This window comes from Megalops cyprinoides, chromosome 7 (genome assembly GCF_013368585.1).
Source record: "Megalops cyprinoides isolate fMegCyp1 chromosome 7, fMegCyp1.pri, whole genome shotgun sequence".
NCBI lineage: Eukaryota > Metazoa > Chordata > Actinopteri > Elopiformes > Megalopidae > Megalops > Megalops cyprinoides.
Genome location: NC_050589.1, coordinates 31783369 through 31801814, shown reverse-complemented (window position 1 = coordinate 31801814; position 18446 = coordinate 31783369). Strand labels below are relative to the sequence as shown.

Here is an 18446-nt window from a genome sequence, read left to right as displayed (position 1 = left end):
GATTAATATAGCTCATATTTTAATAAAGAGAAGTGGCAGTTAAAATGTGGAACTTGATTTTTACCCACCAGCCCAACTTCTAAAAACAGAAAACTGCACACAAAGCATTAAGGTCACGGATTCAGATATTTAATATAAACATTTAAAACTGGGGAACCAAATACAACAAAAAACAGGCAGACCTGAGTTTTGTAGATTTAACCTTTGAATATTAAGAATAGTGCTTTTTCCAAAATTACTGAACTTGTAATTTAAACAAGATCTCTGGTGTGAATTAAACACAATTCACTACAGGAAAAAATAAGCTTCTGAGATACAAGTGCAAATACAAATCTCTGTTGTTTTCTTTTTACAAAAAGACAATATTTTGACCAGACTAAAACAATCCCTTGTCTCTGCTAGATTATAAAGCGCTTTTCTATCAAATAATGTACTACTCAAACTGCTAACTGCTTTGTATACAGGCTAAAGTGTTACTTACTTTTAACAACGTAACAACATAAATGACAGAAATTGTGGGAAAAAGCAATGAAGCTGTCATTAAAACTACCTCTCAAAAAATAAACTACAAAAATGACAATTGCAGTTTTCCTGTGGGTCTGTGTGGCATCACAGAGCCCTCATCACATGACCTCGTATCCGCTTCGGATTCCCCTCATGAGCACACAGGCGAACACGATTCCCATGATCTGAAACACAGAGAGGTCGTTACACAATCCCGTCCAGTATCACACAATCTCTTACTTTGACATTTGTTCACTTTTGCACCTACCTGCAAGAAAGCGATCACCAGGGCTGCTACTATCACCCACTGAGTGTTCTTCTTCAGAAGCTCTTCCACAGCAACCTGGCAACCCTGCAGCAGGAGCACATTTTGTCATTTAACTGATGCTCTTCATCCATAGAGAGTAACACAGGTTACAGGTTACAATACAGCTGGGTATTTACTGAGGCAGTTGTGAGGTAGGCACCTTCCCCAAGGGTATAACGGCAGTGCCTCTGGAGGGAACTGAACCATCAACATTTCAGTTTAGAGTCCTGCTCCTCACCACTACACCACACTGCCTCCCAGCAGATATCCTCATTACTTTATAATGTCTCCTCTTGGAGGGCAGACTTGCGCCTTCCTCTTTGTGAACAGGAGTTGAGTGTGTCTGTGGGGGTGCTGCCTCACCAGTTGGTACACTTTGGCGCTGTCACGCATGGACCCTGTCCCACAGCCCACGGTGACGTTCTTACAGCAGGAGTCCGGCACAGAGTTGCCATCCGGCTTGTAGAAAGACCAGTCGGTCGAGGCGTTTGCTCCACAGCACTTCAGCTGCAGACGAGAGAGGAGACAGCGATGCTATTGGACATCGGCCAAGAACAGGCAAATCCCTGGCCAGCCCAATGGGAAACAGGATCCAGGGTGTGGCAACAGACAGTCAAACAGCGCTGAGCCGCAAGACCCAGTCACATGACAGGGTGGACAGGCAGGCCAACACACCAAACTGACGGCCACGCCCCCAGGCATGTTGTCAATTAACTTGTGAAACCGCTGGAGGAATTTACTCTTTTCCTGTACTCACGTCCTCTTGCATTTTGTCCACGCTTTTCCTGAACTCTTCGGTGCCATTGCTGTAGTTGGTGATCATTTCTTTGAGCCCGTCCCTGACGATGTTATTCAACTGGAGGCAGACAACAAAAAGCAGTGTATGGTCAAGAGCGATCAGATACATTCCTGTATTACCACAAAGGAACCGGGCCGAAGCACTCACCTTGCCCCTGAAGACATAGCCAGCAATGGCAGCTGCAACCTCGATGATGATGATGAAGGAGAGGAGGATGGCAAACTGAGAGAAGAGAGAAAAAAAAAATAACATATCAACATAAGCAATTACTCCACTACAGACTCACTAAATGCAACACATTAGTAGAGTAAATGTTTCATGTCCCCATGGGCAATTTGCTTTGCAGCACATCAACATAGAATCCACAAGTCAATTCATGTAGACAATTACAAATTTACACAGACTGTGAGTGATGCGGTTCATTGTATTTTCTATACATTGCTGATCTCCTGGTGTGCTGGTGTTTCACATCCGTTTGTCAGCTCCGAGTTTATTGTAGGTTTTGTGGATTCTGACATCGCTCAGGCAACAAGACTTGAAGGATGCCAGTGTAAAGTACTGGAACTGTACACATCCTGTCCCCGTACTGTCGCTGTACCTACTGTATGCACTTTTGTAAGTCGCTTTGGATAAAAGCGTCTGCTAAATAAATAAATGTAAATGTAAATGTAAAGTTTAAACAAGTAGTTCCCATTACCTGACACAAATGCAGTAAGGATTTTTAAATCTACTTCGGATGCATGCAAACACTTTGCGATTCCATCTGTCACTGAGGAGTAATTTGCGGAGTTTAGATGTTCTTGTCTGTACAGCGCAACTCAAATCACTCGTAATTAACTGTCATTGCAAAACAAACAAAATATGCAAAACATAATGATCTTTCACATCTGTTGAGTCATCAGTGTCTGCAGATACGCTGTTAGGTAGTTTGAGCAGTGCTTTGATCTTGTTTTCATGCGAGCTAGCAGTTGGGGGCATGGGCTCCTTGTGAAGTTGACTGGCTTATGTAATCGTCCCGTTGTTTATTATGGGCTTGTTTAAAATGCACACGATTTTAGCCGACGGGAGTGTTCGTAAATGAACACATCTGTCAAACCGTGAACACAGTCCTCCTTCTCCCCCACACTTGCGGCAGAGGATTCTCCTCGATGTCGATTCCAGGCTTGTTTTTGTGTCTGTGACTTAAATTACCATCCATCACCTTTTGTGTGTGGTTTATGGTGTGTTGCAAATTGTACAAAATAAACTACATCCATTAGTATGCAGTGTACCAGGTCGATACTGTTGCAATCTTTCACTCAGTGAAATGCTTCTTGACGTTGTTTGCACATGCAGCATTTCATTTCCTTCTCCCTTACACGTTACACCTGCACTATGTTTTTTTGTGCAGTGCACTCCTAATTGTTCCAATTATACAACTGATAATTGTATTTTTTTTAGTGACGTGCCTGTACTGGTTGCTCCAGGATTTGCCTGAGATTGAAGTGCCTACAGAGATGCCTGAAAGAAGACAACTGAAATAGAAATCAAAAGTTCTTCAGGGCACGTGGGGCAGAAAAACTCAGGGCCCTAATTATGACTGAATCATCCCACCTCTTCGCACGGCCATGTTCACTTCGAAACCATAGTTACAGTAAATTTCACACCGCGCCTTGCACACAGTACCTGAAATACTGATGACTAAATGTTAAAATGATCCAAACTGTGTTCATTTGAATGTACACTGCACCTCACTTTGTCAACAGTTTTACTTTTCACATCATATTTATTTTACCAGTTACTTTCTGAAGTCAAAAATCACATTTAAACTTAGCATCCCTTTCCACAGACCATTGAAGGTAGCTCCAGGGTAACTAATTTCATCTTGTGGGAGCCTGACACCGTTTTTTTTTAATTAAATGGTGATGGTAAACGGTTACTTTGAAGATAGCCCAAGGAGGGTGGTAAGATGCACCCCGAACAAGGTAAATGGCCAACGGATGTGCAAATACTCAGAGCATCCACAGAAACACTTTCCCTGGGTTTCAGTTTCTTACAGTGCACAACCTGCTGCTTTTTAACTGTCATGAACATAGCGCTGCCAACTGGATACAGCATTCGTTTGGATTTATACCAGAGATTTGAACTATACCATTTGCTGTGTGCAGCGTGTGTGCGCATGTCTGTGTATATGTGAGCGATTGTGTGTGCATGTTATTACCGTGGTGACCATGCAGTAGCTCTCCTTCCACGCCCCACAGCAGCCGAAGAAGGCGATGAAGAAGATGATGACGCCCACCACGATGATGGCGAGGGGCGTCGCCGAGCCAGACGCGTTCTTTATTACCACGTTGTTATGCAGGGCCACCTGCACCAAGACACCCAGCACGATCAGGGCCAGGCCACACAGCTGGGGGGGAGAGAGAGAGAGTGTATCAGTACTGACTATGGAGGAATACTCCTCTGCAGAAACTGTTTGAGGAAGGTTACCCTGTGAGGGAATCAAAGGGTTAACCAACCAGCCCTACCAGACAAATTACTCGTGGTGTGTGATGTACACACGCAGGTATATAATATTCAATATTCGGTCATTTGTCTATCCCACCGCAACATCACTAAAAATGACTAATATTCCAAGGATGAGTAAAGTAATAAAAACAAAAAAGGTCAAATCCATTTTTATTCTTTCATCTATATTTCTAAAGGGGGAGCCTTAGAACCCTTCATAAACAAAGAAATAATTCAAGGATACTGTGAATCTCCCTGCTCGAAAGTGTGAGCGCAAGGCAATCTAGCTGTGCTGAGTCACTATTTACACAGAAAGAACTGGAGTTTCATACAGTGCTTGGGGGTGGGAAAAAAAAAGCAATGCTCAACTATCTGAATATTCAATTTTTGGAAGCCTTAGAGTTTTCAAATATCAAAGTGATCAAAACACACATTCCTGGTCCTGCCAAGTTGGGTGCAGGCCAGGCAAGCAAACCAGGAACACTAACGCTTTAGCCCACAGAACTGTTATCTTTCACCTTTTAATCTGCCTGTTTATTTAAAGTCATGATCAACTGGTCAACAATATCAATATCACTGGGTAAATCTGATCTGGAATCACAAGCTGTAAGGAGGTGGCTTGAATTCCCAGGGGAGGAGGTACAGCCTTAATGCTGGTGAATACAACAGCTATAGGGAACACAGCAGGTGGCTGTTGGTCACATTGTTTATGTTTAATTTGATTTTATCTTTTCCACCCTTTTCTCATCCCCAATCCCCCAATTGTACATCGGGCTCATCTTGCCTCGACAGCTGAGATTTTTCACACTTTTCCGCAGACCCCCCCCCCCAGGAGGCAAACGCTGAACCGAGCAACTCGTAGGCGTGTGAGCGGGTCACAGGGTGCCGGGAGCGGTGGAACGAGAGGACCCCGGCCGACGTACCCGTCCCTTCTTGGGAAACAATGCCGATCTGTTCCCCCACTCTGGGCTCCCGGCAAACGACAGCAGATGACCTGACCGGGGTTCAAACCCAGGCCGCAGGGTTCAGCCAGTGCTCAGAACAAGCGCCTTAATTATCCGAGTCACTCAGCAGCCCCAGCATTTTTTTAATAGGGCAGAGAGACGCCCCTTTTGTGTAAAGCTGATTTCAGTACTGTGCTCCGGCTGGGACCCTGCCGTGTGATGTGTGGGACTCCATATGGTTAGTAGGGAAGTGGGGCAAGGCGTTACACGTTTAAGTCAACATCAATGTTCACAGTTGTTTGCAAATGGCGTTATAATTTCTCTCCACCTCTGTGTAAACAGCTAACGCCACTGGTACAATGTAAGCAAAAGAAGAAGCTGTAAACCTCCACACACATTTAGTCTGCCAGCAAAAAACTTAACTGTGACTATGGCCATGTATGGGATATACTTTGAGAAGCCATAGAGTTTTACTCACATATTCACATCAAGAATATCAAAGGCGTGAATTATTTTGATATTCTTGATGTCAATACGTTGGTTAGAATCTATAACACTGCTTTGTCACCTACTTTTGAATAATGAATTTTAAATAAGTTTTAGACGTATTTCTAACTTAGTCTTTTGAACTTCTGACCATCGCCGTGAGCTTGGCGGCCACCGAAATGAACCATAAACGTGCAAGACCTGAGGATTGTGTTGCAACTTCAAATGTTTCACTCAAAGCGACACCACATTATGGTTCGACTGACCACTTCATTAGAACTTAAAGTGCTAATGCAGCAACCGGTGACTTGGTTTGACTAAACAGTAGTGGGCAGCACAGACTTCCTTTCATCGCTGCATTAGTAGTTATTTTATTAATAGTTACGGCTACTGCTGCTGCAATTGAGCTGAAATGAGAGGTGTTGCATAGGGAAACTTGGTCAATGCAGTAGTTGCAAGATAAATGGGAACACTGGCTCTCAAACCAAACCTGTGGAGCAGAGAGGCACAGCCAATCTGACCTGCCCAAAAGGGGTGCAGGGGCCGTCTGATATAGGACAATAGTCCAGAGCAGGGAGAGAAGCGCACTTGCAAGCAACAGCGGCTACAAACTATTCACACAAGCAAACTGGAGGGCCGCCCTCGGTAAGGATTTGGGATCCACTATTGTAGTGTTTGCTGTTACATTCAGTTCCGGCATTGCTCGTTTCCAGATCATTCTTTGCTAAAGAAAAACCGTACGTATCAGAAGTCGCATTCGTTTCGCGAGGATGGTAAAGGCTTCTCGTCGCGACAGGACACAACAGGAAGTGTGCGTGACGGTGATCTTGCCTGACTGGTTAGTCCGACCGCACAGCTTAATTATTATTAGTACAGATGGAACATTTGTTGACTCTAATACAAATGTACACATACAAAACTGAGTATGCCGTACACAGACACAGGCCTACTAACGTGACAACAAAGGCAAAAGTATTAATACAAAACGTGATCCAGGCACGTAAAGACGGAAAGGTCAATCTTTGTTTTATCTGTGCTATTTGTTTAAATGTGGACATAAAGGTACGCTGCCCTAGTTTCGGTACAATAAGTAACCCCACCACCCCCCCTTTTCATCGGAGGTTACACCAATGTAAATATTTGTTGGGTAGAATTACTTCCAATAGCAGCTGCTTCGACAGAACAGAAGAGGCTGGAGAGATTGAGGGAAGCAGAGAAAGAGATGGGGGGAGGTGAGGAGGAGGGAAAGAGATGAGATGAGGAGGTAAGGAAGAAGAGAACTGGGCTGTGAAGCAGATAAATTTCTCAAGGACACTAATATGGCCAAAGTTCATATTAAATTTAACCAAACACTCAACTTGCTGGTGTAAAGCTACACATGTCTTAGTATGTATGACTGCAGGCCTGCGGCATGAGTAGTGGTCTTTTGAGAGCACTTCACTGGAAGAGGATTAGGCAGAAGTCTTAACTTTTTCACGTGGATCTAGTGAATGGCATCACTGAATGGAGACCGGCAGAAGCCGATCCCCTGCCCTGTATGACATCGTCACATGATAATGTCACAACACCTCCAAACCCAAGTCACAAGACTAACGTTTCGTAAGTTTTCTTTCATGTAACCTTCCTCCTGCCCGCCGTCTCAGCCGCTCCTCAGGGCAAAGATCGGAGAACAGGGCATCGCAGACATGACATCAGCGTATGGTGCCCTACAGCAAAGATTCTTGATAATTCTCCCTTGGATTTCCAAATAAGACAGGCGTAGTCCACAGAACATACTGTATTTACTTTATGCTCCTCTTATTTTCCCTGTAATAATTGAGTAAATATTTATCAGGCCTTAATTCTCAGCAGGAGTTAGAGACTTCAAGGACACTTCAGAGTTGATTTCGGGATGATTTCACTGAGTCATTTCATTCAGTTGTCAATTTTTCTCTTAACATCTCTCTTTCCCTCTCTCTCTCTCTCTCTCTCTCTTACATGTACATAAATTCAAGTAAGCAGCAGGATAGGAATTATTATTCAGCATTTTATAAATAAATAAGGAAGCTTAAAAATAATGCAATACAATTCATTAAAATGATTTACAATTACCCATTTCTGGCTAGGCTATGTTCCTTAGTGTGAGAATTAATAATGGCAACAGTGACGAAACTTGATAACATAACACCAAGCCCTCTGATATCTTCCAGATAATGTTTGGTAATGTTGCCAATTGTAGTTTTGCTAAAAACTACTCTACTTTAAATAATTCAAAACAACTGTGTGGAAAAAACAGACTTTGCCTCACTGCTTAATTGGAGTAAATTCCATTTCAGTTCAGTCAACTCGGGACTTGAATTTCAGTTACCCTGGTAGTAACTGAAATTCAATTCACCATACGAAAAACTCATGAAGAATTTTCAATTCATGAATTGAATTTCAAACCCATCTTCTGAATTGACTGAATACTACTGGCACTGACCCCCAACTCTGTCTCGCAGCGCAGTTATAGATAGTAGACCTACGGTGGCTGGTTAGGGACTGACACATCCCAGATAAAATGTATAGACATTTTACATAACTGACAATAAAAACTCATTTTAATTCTTAATTTTATAAATGGCAGGAAGATGGCTACTCCCAAAATTCACACGGCTGAAACTTGGCTCAGTTGGAAGATAGTTGTTTTTAGCTACTGGTGTCTATGCTCTTTCATATGCACAGAGAGTCCCGCAGAAGACGGTCACACTGAGGCCACCGATGCCTAAAATATGAACGCCCGCTGGAGCAGCACGCTGCAAGAGCACACCGCCTGCAGTGGTTATTCACACGCTTATTAAAAGGGAACAAAAACCCTGCTATTGGTATCGGAGAATTCAGTGATTAACAGCTCAACTGACTAAATAGGTAAAGGTCAAAGACATAGCTTTTTTTTGCCACATTTCTCAACGGACACAGTGAAAGGAGAGACTTTTCTCTGGAGCACTATTTACAAATGGTAGGTGTGTGCGAAACGCTTTGGCTCTCTTTGGTCACCTTGAGCGTCATATCATCAGCGTGAGTCAACACAGACCGGCCTTGGTCTTGCCTTGCCTTCCCGACAGATTTTCACTGGGTTTAAAAAAGCTGTGGCGTTCCATTGCAGTCAGTGGCATCTTCTACAGTGCCCCACACAACTTTCAGGTTTTACACAGTTGGCCTACTTGGTGCCTACTGTGGTAAAAGGCTATCGGGACACATGGACCCAATAATCACACCCCGAAATCACGTGTTACATTGTTCTCATACAGAAATACAAAGACAATCGTCACAACCAGAAACAAACAGTCACCCAGGCCCCCATTTGGGTGCATCTGAATTTAGGCTGGAGGAAACACGCCACAGCCTTTTGAGGGCAAATCATCTGGTAACCGCTAGGATGGAGGCCTTAAATTTCACATGAGCAGCGATAAAATCATCTGAGGGGAGGAGTCCCATTACATGCAACAAACAAGCTTAAAGCATGTAATGGGAAGCATGAAGGGTAAGAAAATAAGAGAACAGTGCGTTTCACTAGACTGTTGCGCACTCAAAAATGATGTCTGAAAAGTTCCCCTTCTCCTGCCGCTCATGTCAAAAACTGTACTTGGTTAGCACTGCAGAGTAAATAAAAAAAACATGGCTAACAGCAGGCGTTGACATAGAAAGTGAGCAAAACCACAGAAAGCAGGGGAAGTGGAGAGCGTTGAGCGGGGGGTGGAAGGAGGGGGGGGTAAGCCAGCTAAACACAGATGCCTGAACACCGCAGTTCACAGTTCAGTTCAGTGCGCACTGTGACACCAACCAGCCAGAGAGAGGAAAGAAAATCAAAAGGCCAGGAACCAGCCGTAGGGGGCCAAGTTCCTCTTGGTACATGGACACAATCTGAGACTAGAACAGTTTGGGAAGGAGAGAGAAGAGATCGTGAACAAACAGACAGCTTCCTGAAGAAGGGCTCCCAGGTGGAAACAGAACGCAGGGAACTACTTGCACTTTTAAGCTAAATATGACCCTGGAAATTCCTGCGCCTACAAAATGCTGACTGTCACCATTCTGATGTCGAGCAGCGATATTAAATATATAACGATTCCAAAGTCAGCTGTTAGCTCCGACGAATAGCCTTCTTAGTTTCTGCAATATTACTGGCAAAAAAACAAGAGGTTTAAATTTAGAGTCTGAAACAGTAACAGAATGCTGGTGGAAATACCCCAGCTGACTACATGTTGACTAAGTCCCAGCTGTAGTGGTGGTAATGGAAATATTGCTTCATACATTAAGCACACCCTTACTAACCTACATAATTTACAGGGAATTTAGAGCGATTCCCTAAAAAACCCAGGGAAAATGTTTGCTCTTATACAACCAACATCAGTTAAATACTCCAATACAAAGCCATCTACTTTGTGTGTACCTGGCAAATCCAACTAAACCCCTTTTCTTTGGTCAATTTTCAGGTGCTTTGTGTTCATCACAAATTATACCGACACATAAATCTCATCTGTGGCCACAGGAATCGCTTGAATCATGTGCTGCTTTGACACTTGAACCTGAATCCGCCCTAAACTATTTTAATTGGCTACGCTGCAAACATTAACATGACGGATAAACCAAACTTTCACACCATCACAAGCAGCCTCAGACTACACCAAGCCGACAGTCCTTCTGCTGCCCACTTGACCAAATGTCACGTTGTTTCTCCCCACCCCCTAGTGTTCTACATGTGACTGTCACCAACACTCGAAACCACATTGGCTTACACCTCCTCAGAATATTCCTCTTCCATTCTCTTCTTGTTTCCCTGCAGTAACACAGCAGCACGGCGCAGAGGCTCTCTGACTTTTTGTTGCAGCCCCTTTTTGTTAAAAACCCATTCAAAGCACAGTGCTGTTAGGCTGCATTTCAGGAATCTGTACAGATTATTGACGACACAAAAAAAAGTTTGCACACAAGTTCCCTGACCACTTTTGAGAATGGCAACTCATACTGCACTTCAACATCATCAGCGCTCACTCGGTCCCATTCAGAAGATAAACTGACAGTGTCAGCGGTAGAACAACACAAAATACAAATATGTAAGTCACATCATCAGCTGACACAAAGTCACTTCGCTTCTTTTATGCAAACTTTACAGATGCAAGCATACGCATTGCTCATAGCCATTGATGAAGATACTCAGTAAGTCATAAGATTCTGTCAACCTCAAGCTGTGGTCAGTTTGCAGAAAGGATGTGATTCTGCTATCCTCCCCCTCTGCTTGGCATGTTCCAGTAAATGAGCTTTAGTCATTATAACAATTTACTATTTTACTTTACATTACTGCTACCTAGAAGGACCTCTTTCCCACTTGGACAGGAATCATTTGAAGCACTGTTAATAATAATTGACATGACTAAAGATGAAAATATTTGGTTGCAGTTCGGTATGTTTCCCATCAGTGAATCATACATGGTAAGTCTAGGTACTCTTGTTTCCATTAAGAGATTCACTTGGAGGATGCATGGAGTCCTAGAATGATGCAGGCATCTACCCTAGGTACCCTGAACCTGGAGGCTCTAATGTTCAACAAAGTAAAAAAAAAAACAAAAAAAAAAACTTATATGAGTCTTGTAGTGACACTTGTGCTAGTGCATCATGGGTTTCTGTCATCGCTCAGTGGTGGCGTTTTACAACATAACAGAGCCGTTGTTAACACATTGCACATTCATGTGACAAACACCCCCAGACTGAAGTGCTGCAAGTTTTGGTCTTTTCGGTAGTTGCGAAAAGGGTAAGACTCATAGTATCAGTTGCTGAAAGTTGTTTTGCAATCCCACCCCTGGGCCCATGGCACAGAGAGCAATTAGGCCTGCATTTGCAGCATCCTTTTCAATCCACAACTGTTTTGGAGATGCAAGTCCCCCTTCTCTGGTACTCACCCAAAAGAGGAAGTTGAAAAAGAAAAGCAGGAACTTCACACACTTGATACCTCCTTCTACGGCCATGATGTTTGCTGATTAATTCCCTGTTTGAATGGAAAAAAAAAGATAACAGTTATGGCAGAAGATAAACCCTTGAGATTAACATGTCACAAGGCTCCAACGACAACAGCAAAAACTGCAGCGTGGAGCCAAAACAGAATGCATAACAGACCTCAGTGGTTCAGGAGAAGAGCCTGTAACACTACACAAATGGCCATGATTCATCCTTAAAGTATTTGTAGTCTAAACTATTAAATAAGGCTTTGGATCAGACAGTGCCAGTTCACTTTCCCCACAAAGGCAAAGCTACACTCAGAAAGGAAAAACTGGACTTGGACTTATCCATAAAATTCCTGGCCGGGGAAGACAGAGAGAAGTGAGAAACTCTACGTCAGAAGTCAAAAACTCCAAGTCAAAAACTGGTGCCTCCATTCAGTTTCTAACACAGCTGACCTTACCACAGTTCAGTCTGCCACTTAAAATCATGCGTTGTCCATGTCATTAAGTCCCTTCTGGAAGAAAGATATTTGTACAGGTGTTCCTGGATGAGCTAGCTTGTTTGTTTATTGACGGAACCACACTGTTCATGGACTAGAGAGAAAGGACGAAAACTTTGGGGGAAAACCGCACTATGCTTCCTGAGACCGCATGACAAAGGGTTTTTGAAAAGTCTGTAGAAAAACAGCAGCACTTCTCATAACGGTGAGGCTGACGTGAAAAACAATAGTGAAGTGCAAAACATCCCTAACTGAGCTGTACAAATAAGGCATGCAACACCTATCGTTTTGCAGTGCACCCAATGTGTAATTTGAGTCATTTGATAATCACGTAGCCACTGCCCACCTAACGCATATCTACCGAGTGTGCCGCTCCCCTGACTTAACTAAAAGTACTTCGCACCTGGACTCAACAACAGCCAAACTGCAGCAGGGCTAAGGCTGAGGTGTTGGTTAACGTGCACTGGCACTTTTCTCATCAAAATATATGTAAGCCAGCTGACCCCTGTTTCTCAGTGGCAACAGTGTAGAGGGAGCAAAGCACTTCTGGAAAAAATGCTCAACTGATGTTTTTTGTTTTGTATTTTTTTTTTCTTTTTTCATAAGCCATATTGTTAAGCAAAGAACGTTTACTTATTATGTTACCGTTACTTCAATATCAGATCATCTGAAGCACTTTCATTTAGTTCTTCATAGTTGCTATTACTGTAGTTGATACTAATGATGTAAACAAAGCAAATCGTTCTCAATAGTGAGTTGGGGGACGTTAGACGGATTGGTACCTCCCAGTTAACAACGTTAGAAATCATGTAATGTCAGACCCAGATCAAAAGTCGATAAATCCAACTTGAGGTAACTGCAGTCTGTGAGATCATAGAAGCGGCTGACTGGAGCTTTCCCGTTTGTTCAGTTTGGTTGGAAAACACCAGTTGCTAAACAAGCTAACGTTAGCCAACCACTGGGATGAACAGGAGTTGTTACTCCACAGCTAGCGTAGCTAACATATCACAATTTCATTTTTCACGAGGCGCCATTAAGTGTGTTTTTATTTCTAAAATATGACAAGCTAATACTTCATAACAGATAAAATCCATCCTCTATAAATGAGTCGATAGTAGCTGTATTTACAAACGGCCAGATTATTCAAATGTGTCTCTCAAACGGATACAGCTTTAGCTAACGTTACCTAGACTTGTTTTTAAGACGCTGCGTTAGTTAGCTACACTTGGCTCACTGGATGGTGTTTAAATAGCCAGAGTCTAGGTACAGGAGACAAACAGTCATGTTTTTTCGTTCATGAAGGCGATAAGGTAGTAGATTCCTAATGATACAGAAACAATGACCAGCTAAGTAGCTAAATCTTGTTTTTACTGTTTGTGAGCCATAACATTCACATAGGCTACAGCTATAATTGGTCTGTTGTATACGGACCTGCCAGTCAGAACAGTGCAACACTACAGCTATTCATCCGACAATTTCTAAATTGTATTTGCGACACCCTCTCAAACAAAGTTAGGAAATCAAAACCTGAAAACAACGACGGGTAGTTAACTTTTCCGTTTTCTAAGATAATGTCAGCTAACCTGGCTAACACTGGCTATGAACACGCCTTTATAAACTTTAGACAAACTTTATGTAGCTAATTTAATTACGTTAAGTTAGCTAGAGTAGTTATTCATAAAGCCTGTTCAGTTGAAATTGTCGCAAGCCAATGAGTATAGCTGTGGAAAAAAAATACACCTTACCTTTCAGAAAAATCTTAATATTTTCGACAAGCTTTATCCACAGGTCCCTATTCAGCGTTCGCTAGCTGGCCTCTAAATGATGAGAAAGTTGTTGAGCAATGACTTCAGCGAAACTTTACGTCATCCCAAAGCAGCCTTCCAGTGCCGAGAAATTCCCCTCCTTTCCAAAAGAGTACGACCACCCAACATACACATCCACCTAGGGAAAGAACTAGAGGTGTGTCACAATTCATTTACCGTTTCGCTGTTGAGCTAACAACGTTATGTTCGTACAGAATCGTCAAAAATCAAGTTGTTTTATTTCTGATATCAGAGTTAGTGGTTCTCGACTGAAGCATTTTTAGAACAATTGGCCAGCACTCTATTCAACTACAACAGCAGTGTCAGGTTGTTGAATTTAAAATGAACATTCAATTAGATATACGTTGCCATTTTGCTGATCAACACTGTATTTTCATGCAGCACAAACATATTCATTCGAGAAGCTTATAAGGACCAAAAAATTGGAAACTCGCACGGCCTTCCTCATCCTAACCACACTGAAGTCCTTATTCATCAAGGACCCTGTCTGTGGGAGCTCTGTTTGACTCCGAATTTTTTAAACAGAAATAGGTGATTAAAACAGATGTATATTTTATATTGAGGCGGAGCACTTCACAGTTGTCTGAATGCTGCACAGCAAGTATGATTCACAATATAGCCTTACTAAAATTATTGTTGTGATGTCGGCTGATCACTATTTACACGCTTTCTTTCGATGTCTTTTATCATTTGAAATGTCCTGTAATTTAGACAAACATGGCATGATCTCACTTCGGCATTGTAAAATATTGGCACATTTGCTAATGTAGTTTCATAATCATACAATCCTGAATCCTAAAAAACTGCGCTTCCTTTAGATGCAAGTTGAACATTAAACTTAATGTTTATGGCGTAGGTTATCTGTCATCTCACTCCATTCTGGGAAATCTGGCAAAGGGTATTTTTTCTCTTCTCCAAAGTCAAATCAAGCACAGTGTGCGTTCCATACGTTTTTGCAAACATGTTTTCAGAATTGCATTTTTTTCTTTATTAGAGAATGTTCTCTTCATCTCAAGTAAAAATTACACATCCTTTGCAAGAAATGTGTTAAATATTTTGCTGGAGTCTTGAAGGGATGGGGACCTAATTTCTGACAAATAAATTAGACTAACTTATCTTAAGATGAATTATCTAGACTAATCCCATCCACTCTGTATATGAAGTTATTGAATTTTATTGAAATCGATGTATTGATATTATTGCAACAATGCCCCTGGCATTGCTAACTTGTGTTAGCAATATTATATATTAAACTAAAATAACACACACACACACAAATGTATATACACACATATACAATCCTGCTATGTATCTTGAAGAAACTGGGAAAAGATATCCGAACATAGTCATTATCAACAGGAAAAAGAAAAAAGCTAGTACCTCCCTCTAGTGGTTGTACAGTATACATGAATTCCGCCCTGTTTTGGTTCTAAGTACACCAAATACTAATGAAAGTCAGAAAATTTAAGTTACCTTTACTGAACGAGAGGGGATGATTACTGTTTGTCATCTGTCTCCATTCTTCTCTGTAACACACACTAACACATTCATGGTGGCTGTGTTGTTCTCAGAACACCAAAAGCCCTAGAAAAAGTCTGTCTGGGAAAGGGTCAGTCAATTGGGAGTAGCAGAGGCTACAGTGTACACTCTGAGTCATCATGACTCAGATAGGATTTGTTATGAAAGAAATATCCATATGCCATAAACACAGACTAATATTAAGAAAGGAAAAATGAGTTCTCTGACTTAGGGCCATCACTCTTCTATTTAGTAAGGGTATGATTATATCCTCCTGCTGAATGGCCTTAATTTCAGATAATGAATAGTGTGATATTTTGCACATATATACACACACACACACACAAATGCATGCATGCACACATGCATAATGAAACAAGCGTACACTCAAATACATGTATACACAAGCACACATGAAAGCATGTACTTACATACAAATGGACGCCACACAAGCACATACATACTGTTATGGTTTGCTCACATTTACACACACACCTTTTGGCATTTCAAGACAAAAAGTAACTCCACCACCAACATGTAATTAAAGGTTAAAACCAATATGCTCTGAAGGTGGACTGAATCAACCTCTAAGCTGATTACAGCTGTCATACTTAAAGTTTTCAATCGTCTCGGTGCAGCACTAGGTGTATTTTTAACCCGGCCTTTGCAGCTCAGAATGGTTTCATCGGCTTGATGGACGGATTATTGAAACTCAGCATGATTGCGTCTCCTGCCATGAATCACACGCCGCTCACAGCACACAACAAAACAACACGCCTGCCCACATGGGCACACGGAACATCTGTATGCAGCCTTGAATATGAACAATCGCACCCACGGAGGCACAATCACAAATTGCACAGAAATCACAGCCGCCTCCTCAGACTGTACCTCAGCTGCCGTACCTGAGCATGAACCCTCCTTCTCCTTTTGTGTAGTTTTGCTGCAGAGCGTGTTGGTGTTTTACCATAGGTACATTGCAGGTATGTTCTAGTCTTATTACATTACATTACACTACATGCATTTAGCAGACTTCTGTTGCAATAGAACATAAGTATATCCAGTCAATTTAAACAAGCAACAGTGTCTGACCAGGCTAGCAACACTCCCAGACCAGTGAGTGTGAGCAAACACTATTCAAACCCTACCACAATTTATCACAGGGCATCTTGCGCTGCAGTTATGTACGGAAATATGTGTGCACTAGTTATCTCAGCTGACACATGTTCGAAGGTGATCGATGTTGTGCTTTATATACAGTCTTTCATGCCACTTTATTAGGGGGACTCTATACTATACTTTATACCTATTCTTTTGTAAGTCACTCTGAGTGGGAGCATCTGCTAAATGAGAAAACACCACCCCCACCTTCAGCCCTCACCCTCTATAGCACTATATGATTCACTCCCCTGTCCAATTTCAAATCTGTTAGGAACATCACTGTTGAAAAATATTAATAATGCCAGGACAGACCAACTCAGAACACCCAGCAGTGCAACAGTGTGGTGTAGTGGCAAGGAACAGGACTGGTAGACCAAAAGGTTTAGCTTTAGGTTTAGGTTTGGATTCCCAGCTGGGGCACTGCTGTTGTACACTTAGGCAAAATACCTAACCCACAATGGCCTCAGTAAATATCCAGCTCTCTAAATGGATAACATGAAAGACCTGTGACCTGTGCAAGCCATCCTAGATAAGAACATCTGCTAAGCATCTAAATGGTAGTGTGTAGCACAGTGGTAAGGAGCAGGCCTCAGAACCAAAAGGTGGCTGATTCAATTTCCCATTGCAGCACTGCTGCTGTACCCTTGGGCAAAGTACTTAACCCAGAGTTGCCTCAGTAAATAACCAGCTGTATAAATGGATAATTTGGAAAAACTGTAATTTATGTAAGTCAATCTGGGTAAGAGTGTCTGCTAAATGAAAATAATGTAATGTAAATGTAAGGTAAATGTAAACCCTCCTCAGATTCACAGTTGGTCTATGAGTTGATGGGCATGTGTGGAAGAGTTAGAGAAAGGGCAGGTAGAGAGGAAGGTGTAAGATAAGACCATTATACAGAACTAGCAACAGGAGCACACAGTGACTTCAAGCTCTAACAAGACTGAATGAATAGGGAGAGGCGGAGTAAGAGCGGGATGGTAAATCGGGGGAAGATGAAAGAGCTGAAATGTGTTTCTGCTTGAAAGGCAGGCCTAAGACCAACATGCTCATACAGTGATACCAGCATGCTTACACACTGTCACCAACATGCTCATAGTGATACCAGCATGCTTATTACTACCACCAACATGCTCATACATTGATACTGGCATGCCCATGCAACACTACACTACCAGTAAGTTCATACATTTGCATGAACGTGCTCATAAGGATATTACCTACATGCTCATGCAATGCCACCTACGTCCACACACAGTACAGGCTAGTACATGCTACCAGTACGGTCATACAATATAACCCACATGCAAACGCGGCCATGTAGCGACACGCTCAGTACTGCCTCTGTTCTCTGTGAAAGTTGTGGTAATCAGCGCTGTCATAAAAGCAGATAAAGTTTCCCTTTCTGTCTGGTTTAATGAAACCTGATAAGAATGAGAGGAAGGCATGGCCTGTCTGTGCAGTGCGGCCAGTGTGCTCTCCGAGTCCCGCTGGCACCACTCGCTATATTTATCCCCCGGGGCTGTGGGAAGCAGGTCTGGGTGTCTGTGCAGCCCTGGACAGAGTGGGGGAGGGTGGGTGGTTGCGGGGGAGGGGGAGCAGGGGGGGCGTAGTGAACGTCAGAAGAGGTGACTCACCGTGACTCAGACAGCTTCTCGCAGGGATTACCAGCATAGAGGAAGGGGGCGTAAAAAACGCCTGCATTTTAGGGTGGGGTGGGGGCTGATTAAGACGCTTGTTTTTTTTTCCATAGAAAATAGAGTTGACGGGATGTAGGCAAAAAAAACACACTTTAGTCATCAGCACTTGCAGCTAAATGTCAGAGCGGGATTCGAATAATAACAGGAAACAACAAACAGTGCAGAAAAAATAACAGATAACATAAATTAATTAAATTAGGACTTTGCACTACTGTAATATGTGACTGCAATTTATTCATTGTTTGCAGTTTATTGATATATGAAAG

The 18446-nt window shown here is 42.4% G+C and overlaps 1 protein-coding gene across 1 annotated transcript; it reads right to left on the bottom strand.

Annotated features, from left to right (window-relative positions):
• Positions 1-154: 154 nt before the first annotated feature.
• On the bottom strand, positions 155-13820 carry cd63 (CD63 molecule). Its single transcript, XM_036533396.1, has 8 exons — positions 13724-13820; positions 11440-11525; positions 3811-3999; positions 1758-1832; positions 1569-1667; positions 1175-1318; positions 773-856; positions 155-689 (listed from the first exon to the last, which is right to left on the bottom strand). The coding sequence occupies exons 2-8, from the start codon at positions 11503-11505 to the stop codon at positions 624-626; spliced, it is 723 nt and encodes a 240-aa protein (XP_036389289.1). The 5' UTR covers positions 11506-11525; positions 13724-13820; the 3' UTR covers positions 155-623.
• Positions 13821-18446: the final 4626 nt, after the last annotated feature.